Raw genomic sequence first — 10,328 nt, forward strand, 5'->3', positions numbered from 1 at the left:
GAAACAGAATCCCTCCCTGCAGACAATCTTTGAAAAATCCATAATCAAACAGGCAGGGAAAATCCCACATCATCACTTCTGACTATCAACTTCTTCCTTCTGGCAAACGTTTTAGGGTTCCCAAATGTAAGTCAAACAGATACAAACATTCCTTTGTTCCACTATCCCTTAAAGCTGTCAACGCAAATGTCAAGGATAAACACAATTTTGACTCTTACAACCCACTGCAGTGCAATATGTTTTGTGATGTGTTATAAATGTTACATGTTGTTATGTGTTATACTGTACATGTGCAATAGAGTGATGTGCAATGTTTTTCTTATTTTTTTGTAGTAGTATAATGTGCAATGTTTTTCTTCTCCCTCAGGGGACAATAACATCTTATCTTATCTATTTCAAGATATAAATGTCAGATGTATAGCACAACTTGCAAGATACGGCAGTATAATCTATACTGAATAACATAATTTGTTATTTTTTATTTATTTTTCTGAACGCAGAAAGAGTATTTAGAATAAGCTATCAAGAATCTTAATAGTCCAGGACCATTTCAATAACCATTTAGTCCAATACAAGGTCGCAGTGAGCATGAGACTCCCTCAGTCAAGGTCCCTATGCCATCATAGGACACATATCAGCAATTTATTAGGAATGGATATTAATTTTAAAAAGGGTTTAACAACGATCTTGAAATAAAATCACCCTTCAATTTTTGACCTATGAACTGCAGGGCAAAAGCAAACCGCGATATCTTGTTTTCAGTGGTTGTTGAAATCAGTTATTCCATACCCTCCAGTTCAAAGAACTGTGAGTAATATTCAAGCAGAATCCCATAAACAGACGAGACAAAATGTGTTACACGAATCAAGTGACACAAAGATGCAAAACCATCCTCAGGCAAAACAGATCCCCCTCCATATTTCACAATAGGGGTGATTGTTTTCTCAGCACGTGCCTCACCTTTATGGCACCAAACATAACCCAAGTGACAACATCCATAAAGTTTCATTTTTGTTTAACCTGACTGTAAGACAATTTTACAACTGTCAGCGAGGCACAGTTTGGCAAATCCAAACTACTGAACGATCAGTAATGGCTTCTACTTACAGTAGCATCTGAAGTTGTGAACAAATATCAACGCAGTCAATGGCGAATGACAGGTCTTGAGACATTATCCAAACGATGCTAGACTGTCATGGAGATTTAACCTTCGGACAATCGGATGTGCGATTGTCCACTGAAACATTTTTCTCACAGTATGTCTTAATGATGAACAATGATTAACACTTGGAACCAGTAGATTCTCCTTTTTGTGATTTTTTAAAGCCATCTCTTTATTTTTGAAGATCAAGGACTCTTTACCTGCAACTTTCTGAGAGTTCCCTGGCCTTTACCATTGTTGAAGGATGGTACTATTACCTCCTTTTAGGCCGCGTGGAAACAGGGATCCAATTAAAGTTTCTAGAAAGTTCCAGAAGCTTTATATGAATGTCAAAACAACCAAACAAAATGCTGGCAAAAGATTATATTTGTTGTACCTTTTTTTGTAGATAGTGGTGTGAACATTGCATTTTAGGACACCATCCTTTGGAAAATATATGATGCTTCTCTTATTGTTAACAATAAGTTTATTTTCAAATCATTTGAGCAAAACAAAATTTCTTCCACTGAGTTATCGGTTCAAACTGGTTACATTTTTAAAAAAGTATAAAAATATGGAGTGCACTGATTTTTGATTTATGATTCTAAAAAGGTAGTTTAACAGCATACCAGCATTTCACTAGTTTCACTAGTTTTTTTCTTTATACTGACATTATTCAGAGCAGACACCAGAGGACACACTGTACAGGCATGTTGAAACCAGATTACAAAATCCCAATACAGGACTCAAATATTGCTGTAGTTGTTCATTCCCTGAAATTCAATGCAAAAAAATCTTCAACAATATACAGTACAGGAGTTTCATTTATAAAAAAAATCCCAAAGATTGCTTTTTTGTAGGCCTTCATGTGGCTTTAGTTAGTTTGAGGGTCCAAGCCCACAGACAAGGCATCTCACTGTAAGACAGCTGAGGCAGAGTGATTTGTAGCCCATTCGACTTCAATGGCTGCCACTTCAGTGGCTGGGAATAACCAAGCAGTTGGACCTAAAGAAAAATAATGAGCGAGTTTAATTGATAGACCATTACACATTCTCCAGGCACGTATTCAACAAGATCCATAACATTCTTGTAAAAGGAAGGGAGGACACGAGTGAAATTACTAACAATGGCAGAACTGGACGTCATCATAAACTGACACTGTGCCATTTGCTCCATAATTACTTATACACTGTAGATGGCACTGAGAATGTTTTCCTTTTTAGTTTCTTACTGCAAGACATCCATAAACCATAGATCTGGGAAACTCATTTGTATAATGTTCTCCTACAATAATATACTGTATTGTGGCTAACATTAGGCTACACAGCAGTATCAAGTAAAAGACTAAGATCTCAGGTAGCTGCATCAACATAGAAAACAAAAAGCAACCAACATTATCATGAACTTATCATTAGATCTCTGTGTACAATTCTAGCAGTGTTAGTGTTATATTTTATATGTAATTTGTTCCTATCAAGATGCAGGTAATGCAAAAGATTGGTGGATATCTACTTTCAGATTCAATTTTTAAGATTTGCATTTTAACAACGCATGAAGTACCTGTATATGTTAAGTTATTAAATGGTTTTTAAAATATTTTGTAAAAATGAAAAATGTGTGATTTCATTCCTCTTCCACTCTCAGTGATAGCTGGGTAATTACATCATCACACATATTTTGTAATGATGAATCGTGTCACAGATTAAAAAACTGCAGGAGATCAAACCTGTGGTCCAAAGATTTGGAGGTGTGTTTTCCCTTAATGTCAGAGAGGAATGTGAGCACTAAAAATAAAACAGGAAACCATGGAAACACAAAAAGGAAGATGCCATACCAGCTATGGTATCTTACCTCTGTTTTTTCCTCAGTTACTAAGGGTTCACCAAGAACAAGAAGCTCCGACTTGGGCCACTCTAGGAAAACTGCATAAACAGCATTCTCCTGAGGCTTTGCTGTGTACCTGTTAATAATAAAACAAAAAACTATAAATGGCCTAGAATTCTCCTACCACAAGTTCAAGTTTAATAAGACCAATTACAGGCAGGGGAGAGCATGGTGGTGCAGTGGTTGGCATTGCTATCTTGCAGCGCTGGGGCCCTGGGTTCGATTCCACACCTGGTGTGCTCCCATTATTCTCCCTATGTCTGCGTGGGTTTCCTCCAGGTGTTCCAGTTTCCTCACACAGTCCAAACCCATAAGTGAGGTTCCTGGTGTGAGTGTGCATGTTTCTGTCTGTGTTGGCCCTGCGATGGACTGGTGTCCCGTCCAGGCTATATCCTGCCTTGCAGATTGTCAAATGAAGGGCTATTCTCATGTACTGTATCTAGTGAAACAATAAAAAAATGACAGAGAAATTAGAGAGGACAGGGATTTATTTATTTCCAGCTACATCTCCTTTGAAACTAGAATTTTAATTAATGTTGTTTTAATTAATGATCTGGATATTTTCTACAAATTGCTGAGATTGTAATTGCTGCATTTTTGTTTTTCAGACAGCATGCCAGTGTCGGCAGAGATGGCAAAAGAAGAACGTGCATGTACTGTAAAGTGAAGTCATTCCTGAAAGAATGCATCTTGAAAAAAGGTTTGTAGACACACAACTATCTAACCTTTTTCACCTTCATATGTAATTGGAAAAATCAGCAGTTCTAAAGGAAAAAAAAACTTAAGAGCAGTTCTTGCCTTTGTGCAACTGCTCAAATGGAGTTCATTAACTCACACCTCCTATCAGAATTTAACAGGTCATTATCTAGAAATAGAAGTGTTTAAAAAAATAACTGATGACTTTGTTTTTCACCATGTTGTAAACCCACTATGCTCACACTGAAAAGCTGTTCTGTATGATCTTAGGGAAAAGAAAGTAAACTGTGATAAAGAGAAAGCAGAAAAAATGTAACTAGCAATGACTCTAAAATAAAATTCAGTGTTGAAGAAAAAACATACAATAGTAAGAACGTTTGTCATGCCATTATAGTACAAATCAACTTGTTGACTTGTAACTCCATGATAAATTGTCATAACCATGTGTAAATTGAAAGAAGTAATATATTCCCTGCATACATGAATCCACTACTTTCAGCTGTTATGTTGCCTTTAAGCTTTTGTAATGCTTTCCACAAAACACATGTAGATTTTGCCCAAGTGTAATAAGCTTTTGAAAAATCACCCTTGAAAGAACATTAGGAAGAAGCCAACTGGGGATCATACAAATTCCAAAAACTCCTCTCCCACAGAAGAGACCCACCAGATTCCAGGGGTGATGGAGTCATTTTGAGCCCTCCAGGCCGTTGTGTTGTAAATGGCCTCTCCATTCACCTTCAGCCACTGGCCCATCTGCCTCAAGCGCTCCTCAAAAATGGGTACTATCCGCCCATCATGTGTAGGTCCAACATTCATCAGCAGGTTACCTCCACAAGAGACAGTCTCTACCAATGTCTGCAGAACATCAAACAAAATATCAGGAACCAGGAGGAAGGCCTACACTGACATACTGTATGTAGCACAGTTTGATAAAAATGATTCAATGATGTCAAAGGTTACTCCCAATAATGCAAACTTTCTTAAATGCCTTGGATTATGTTGTTCCAGACATATGAATATTTATAAATTATTAGTTTTCTCAACAGAAGACATTTTTCAGTTGACATTTTCACCCCTTAGGTCTCCAACATCCTCTCTGCAGTTATGAGCATCCTGTGAGGAAATTAGTTCAGACACACTGGAAGCTCATTTTAAACACTTCTTATTTCCTACAATCACATCATAAAAGGAGAAATACTGAAGACTGTAGACATAAATATCATAACTGATCAAGGGAATTATCAAATTTAATAATTGTATAAATGCCATCCCTTTTTATGAAAATTACAACTTTATGTAAAATAATTAATATATTTTTAGAGGTCAAACATAAAAAACATAATTCAAAGATTTGCCCAAATTAATGCAAAAAAATGGGAACTAAGCCTAGAGTGAAAAGCTACAGATCACATTACCTTCACCAGCTGCTCAATGGTAAGATAATCTTTCAACTCTGCATCTCTCCTGTAACCCCATGACTTGTGGTCAATGGTCATGCAGTTCTCCCACTTGTGCTTCAGGAGGTGGCCTGGATTGTAGCGGTCACTGCAAGTGTAGTAGCCACCATGCTTGCATATAGAGCCATAGCCCCAGCGATCATTTGTCACTACTGTCTCACGAACTGGGCTGGAAACATTTTCAAAATTAGGATTAAACATACAGTATATGCATCCACACCCATGATGTCTGCTTATCCTCACGACACTTCACTCAAACGTGTGATGAAATAATTTCCATGAACAATTATTTTTACACACTATTTCCTATTCTGAATATACGGTAGTCCTGAATTACAATGAAGGTGTTCCACTCTTAAAACTTAATTTTCAGTTACATCTGTGAAGAAACACAATAGTGATAGTTATGAGGTGAGGCTTTCCATTTGTCTGGAGATAAACTTTAAACTATATTGTTAGGAAAGGGAAATGTATTTTGAAAATCTCACTGTAATTTCGAAATACTAATCTCCATCTTCCAACCCCCATCTCCTAACCTGGTTTCTTTCAGCAGGTTCATTCCTATCAAAACACTTCCTCAAACCTGACTTTCACCCGTTCCTCCAGAAAGAAGTACCTTTCATTGTAGAGCCAAGCCAGGAATCCTGTGCTGTTCCAGTAAGTGTCAGGTGCATCTCCATCCCCGTCGGACCAGAGGACTTCTGGCTTGTATTTGTTCACGATTTCGTACAGCTCAGGCAGAGTCTTGGTCATGGGGAACTTGTTGGTCTTGAAGACGTTGGCAGCGTCCTCCAGGTAGAGGGGATGGAACCACTCGAAGAGGGAGTGGTACAGCCCAAGCCGCATGTCAGTGTTTTTCCGCAGGGCGCTAGCTACCTCATCCACCAGGTCCCTTTTGGGACCCACGTCCACAGCATTCCAGTTCCACGAGTACTTTGAACCCCAGAGGGTGAACCCTGCAATGTCATGCACACAGAAGCTGCAGTATGTGTCAAACTGTGACAACCTAATCTGATAACTGCAGGTTCTAGAACACAGGTTCTCCGAACCCTGTGCCAGGATCCATACTGTTGTATAAGAATGATGATTACAAACAAGAGGCCATTGGGCCCTTCTTGTCCACTTGCTAGTTGGCATCTAATTGATCCAAGAATCACATCTGGACATTTCTTTAAAAAAAACAGGGTATTGAAACTCAAACATTTCCTTGTTTGAAACCTCATTGTCTGCCATGGTTTCCATTCACTGACTAGCCCATCTTCTACCAGTTGTGTACAACAAATATCATAACAGAGTTGCACTGAAATGTGACTGTGACTGGTGACATTTTTATGTTTCCTTCCCCCAACAAATTCCTAACGAGTTATCCTTTTTAACAAAAGTAACATTCACAATGCCTGGTGTGTCTCCTTCACAATGAAATAGAGTACAACTATTTGTCAATTCATAATTTCAAACTCATACTGTACCAGATATGCAACAATAAGCCCGATGCCTCATAAAATTAGAGAGAATAATAAATATTAAATCCTCCATAAGCATTCAGTGGTGAGCAGAAACTCATTTTAGATCTGTCCCCTAAATACTATGAGACTAAAGGTTGTGAGCCCATGACATTATCTCTGAATACAGTTTAAGAGATGCAGGCACCTTCCTGGAGCGTGAATCCTGGTTAAAGTAATAAAGACTTTAAAAACTTTTAAAGTACAACTATCATCCTTTTTCTTCTATGATACAACATAGTTCAAAGTTGAATGCTGGACCGGGATTAACTTCCCACAACTAGGACAAAGTTTTCCAGGTCACTAGTCAGGGTTTGTGTCTTTGTTTTTAATGCTGACTCTGTTTTAATATGAAGAGTATTTTATGACATCATTTGACTTCATTAGACAGATCTGGATAAGGAAGAACAAAGAAGGGGTCCTGCATAAATGCTGTTGATCTTTTTTAAAAAAATGTTGCACAGTTGTAGGTTTTGTTAAATACTCCTTCTAATCAATGGAATGACACTTTGGAAGTTAGTAGTTTCCCAAACACATAAACTTTGCAAGTTTTCTTTATAGGTTAATAAATGCAAAAACTTCCATAAATGTACATAAAATACTGACAATCTGCTTTCTGGATGCAATTTTGTGAATATGCACATCTGTAGGTGTTCACTATAATAGAAAAGTTAAATCAAAGATATTTCCTATTGAAGCAAGGCTACACAGGTCAAACTGCATGTCTGCTTTGTTCACTTCTCACTGCTGGGCAATAAAGATCAGACTCACCTTCATGGTGCTTAGTGGTTAGAACAACATATTTTGCACCCGATGCCGCAAAGATTTCTGCCCACTGGCTGGCGTCGAAGAACTCCGCAGTGAACTGTGGAGCAAAATCTGTGTATTGAAAACCAGGAGGGTAATTCTTCTCCATGAATTCAACATAGTTCTTCATGTTCTTGTGCCAGTACCACCTGCAGAGGTTACAGATAAACATTGACCTTTCCAGGGCTTATTTATTGCTGTACCTTAATTTGATACAACATCTGGCAAATCCTTCGGCAGTATTCTCAAGCTAAACTAAGTTCTGCAGGGCTGTAGTAGATCTTTGTCAATTAAAAGCAGAAGTCTCATTCTAATGCCATACCACAGTTCTTTGATAATGTTGCACTAGCATGGCATGCAATACTCAGCTATTGCATGCCATGCCAGTGCAACACTAACTTTCAAATGAGTTCCAGTTTCACGGCCCAGAATGCTACATTTTTCCCTGCAATTCTCTGCAATGACGGTCTTACAGCCCTCAAGCACATGCTGGAAAAACGCACAGTGCTTGATCCACCCACCCACACTCTCGTACGTCTTGCGGAATTGGTCCTCACAATGATTGCATTCTCATTCAATAACCTTTTTTATCAGCAGGTTAGTGGAGTCACCATGGGCACAAGGATGGGACCTAGCTGTGCCAATATTTTTGTCAGCTGGGTAGAAGAATGCTTCTTCGCTTCCTACACTGGCTTTGTCCCTGACCTCTACGAGCGATACATCGATGACTGCATCAGTGCTGCCACATGCTCTAATAACCAGCCAGAGCACATCCTGCATCAATTCACTAACTCTCACCCATCCCTCAAAAATACAGTTAACATATCTTCCACCACTCTTCCATTTCTAGACATCAACCTATCCATTAACCATCCACAACTCTCTACTTTGGTCTATTACAAACCCACATTGGTACCCTCTTTTCTGACCACCCTTTCATCTCATATCACCAACCACCCAATCTGTGTAAATGTCTTGTTCTCAGCTCCCTTGACTTCCCTCAGCAATTATCCACACCAGGCACTTTCCGCTGTACCAGAACTCGCTGCATTACCTGCAAATAGATATCTAACAACAGACTCATTCAAGGCCCCTCAGGACAATTCCCGATCACCCAGGCGACCTCCTGTACCTCCAGCAACCTCATTTACTGTATCTCTTGCAGGAATTGCCCAGCTATCTGCTTTAGGGAAACAGGAAGGAGACTAGGAGACTGCTTCAGAGAACATGTTAGGGCTGTGAAGATCAAAGATTTCTCCAAGTCCATAGTTTCTCATTTAACCTCTGACAGCCATGATCACACTGATCTCTCCATCTGCGTTCTCAAAGAAGGGTTTCTTAACTCCTATTGCAGAAAGACATCTGAGACCAAAATTATCCTGAGACTTGGTTCACACCATCCCCCTTCTCTCAACAACAGACCCGTTTTCTTCTAATGTTCTCTATCCATTTGCAGGTTTCGACATCACACCTTTCTTCACCTCTCTCGACTTTGCACCTCCTGATTGTCCACTCTTCCTCCCCCCTACTCCTGCCTCCTCCATACTCCCGGCTTCTGTTCTCCCGAACTACTGTATATAATCTCTGCTGATTTCCCTGTCTTTCTCTACAGCAGCCTGGATGTACCTTCAGTTACATAATACATTAACTGTACTTGGTTCTCTCACCGTTTTCTACAGTTATTGCGATTTTATTTTTTACATTTATGTCAGTAGCTTTCTGTGATTTAAATGTGCTTTATTGCACTTTACCTTTGCATACAGTATATACTGATTATAAATCCATACATTAAAAAAATAGGGGAAAAAAATCTAAAAGTTTGGGAATGTTTCTACCTTATCCAACTAAAGTAAAACCACACCACTAGCGACACTTACTGTAAACCTTGCATTTCCTTTCAAGATACAAAATACTACGTCCTATTTAGCTCAATTTAACAAATGTAGTTATTTCTGTTCATTCACAGATTTACACAAACGGTCATTTCTATTTCAAAATGCATATGATGTAGCCTGCGGCTTATTTGTAAACATCGTAATACATTTGTTCTCTGTCATCCAGTACGAAATGCTGTGCTGAAAACATGCTTCTACTACAATTACTGTACATACCAAAACCACTCGCTGCCATAGCTGGGGACAGAGAACACTCCCCAGTGCACGAAGATGCCGAACTTCGCCTGATCGAACCACTCTGGCAAAGGTCTGGAGTCAATCGATTCCCAGGTGGGCTGGTACTGGCATCCGCCACCACCTGCAAGAAAGAGCACGACTACTCCGGCCAGTAACACACTCCATTGGCAGCGCTTTCCAGAAGACATCACCATTCCCATAGAGACTCAGGCACTGAACAACTCTATTTCTCTTCCTCTTCTCTCATATGACTGGCACTCGTGATCACGGGACCATATGACCGGCTTTATATAAATTTCTCAAATCACTTCCGTGTTTAGGTTACAAAAAGGTGTCGTGTGGACCTAATACAATGTTATGCTATTGTTTGAATCGGAATGGCATAGAAAGGTCTTTGAGTTATAATGTCTACGAAATATGCGTGTTTTTCAGTCATCGTTTGTTTATCTTTTTTTCCCCAATTCGAATAGGTAAGACAGCCTATGAACAGAACAGATTGGTTCTGTTTATCTGAAAGCCAAAAATACAGTTTCTCGTTTCACTCACATGGGGGCAGTGCGAGTTCATGAAATGTATACATACAGTACAGCATAGGGTTTCACTTCTCCATCACCTCTTGCCTCAGTTTAAGAGCAGAAGATGACGCACGAGTCATGAAAAGCACACTTTAGTCTTGCGTCTTGTGGCTGAGCAATTGTATTAAAATAGA

The 10,328-nt window shown here is 39.1% G+C and overlaps 1 protein-coding gene across 2 annotated transcripts; it reads right to left on the reverse strand.

Moving 5' to 3' along the window:
* Positions 1-1,613: 1,613 nt before the first annotated feature.
* LOC148839966 (plasma alpha-L-fucosidase-like) lies at positions 1,614-9,863 on the reverse strand. Of its 2 annotated transcripts, XM_088928486.1 has the most exons (7): positions 9,599-9,863; positions 7,452-7,636; positions 5,795-6,134; positions 5,137-5,347; positions 4,386-4,576; positions 2,993-3,101; positions 1,614-2,146 (listed from the first exon to the last, which is right to left on the reverse strand). In XM_088928486.1, the coding sequence occupies exons 1-7, from the start codon at positions 9,817-9,819 to the stop codon at positions 2,006-2,008; spliced, it is 1,398 nt and encodes a 465-aa protein (XP_088784612.1). In that variant the 5' UTR covers positions 9,820-9,863; the 3' UTR covers positions 1,614-2,005. The 2 variants fall into 2 exon arrangements, with proteins under 2 accessions (XP_088784612.1, XP_088784620.1); XM_088928494.1 differs by lacking the exons at positions 1,614-2,146; positions 2,993-3,101 and adding an exon at positions 3,391-3,464 and having other exon boundaries at positions 9,599-9,851.
* Between the last annotated feature and the right edge of the window lie 465 nt (positions 9,864-10,328).

Source organism: Atractosteus spatula, chromosome 2 (assembly GCF_055471065.1).
Source record: "Atractosteus spatula isolate fAtrSpa1 chromosome 2, fAtrSpa1.hap1, whole genome shotgun sequence".
Taxonomy (NCBI): Eukaryota; Metazoa; Chordata; class Actinopteri; order Semionotiformes; family Lepisosteidae; genus Atractosteus; species Atractosteus spatula.

Excerpts from the sequence above, each read along its gene's own strand:
- LOC148839966 (XM_088928486.1), bottom strand. The coding sequence starts at position 9,819 with ATGGGAATGGTGATGTCTTCTGGAAAGCGCTGCCAATGGAGTGTGTTA. Across the intron at positions 6,135-7,451 it reads AACCACTAAGCACCATGAAG|GGTTCACCCTCTGGGGTTCA; the intron begins GTGAGTCTGATC and ends ATGACATTGCAG. Across the intron at positions 3,102-4,385 it reads TCCATCACCCCTGGAATCTG|GTACACAGCAAAGCCTCAGG; the intron begins GTGGGTCTCTTC and ends TATTATTAACAG.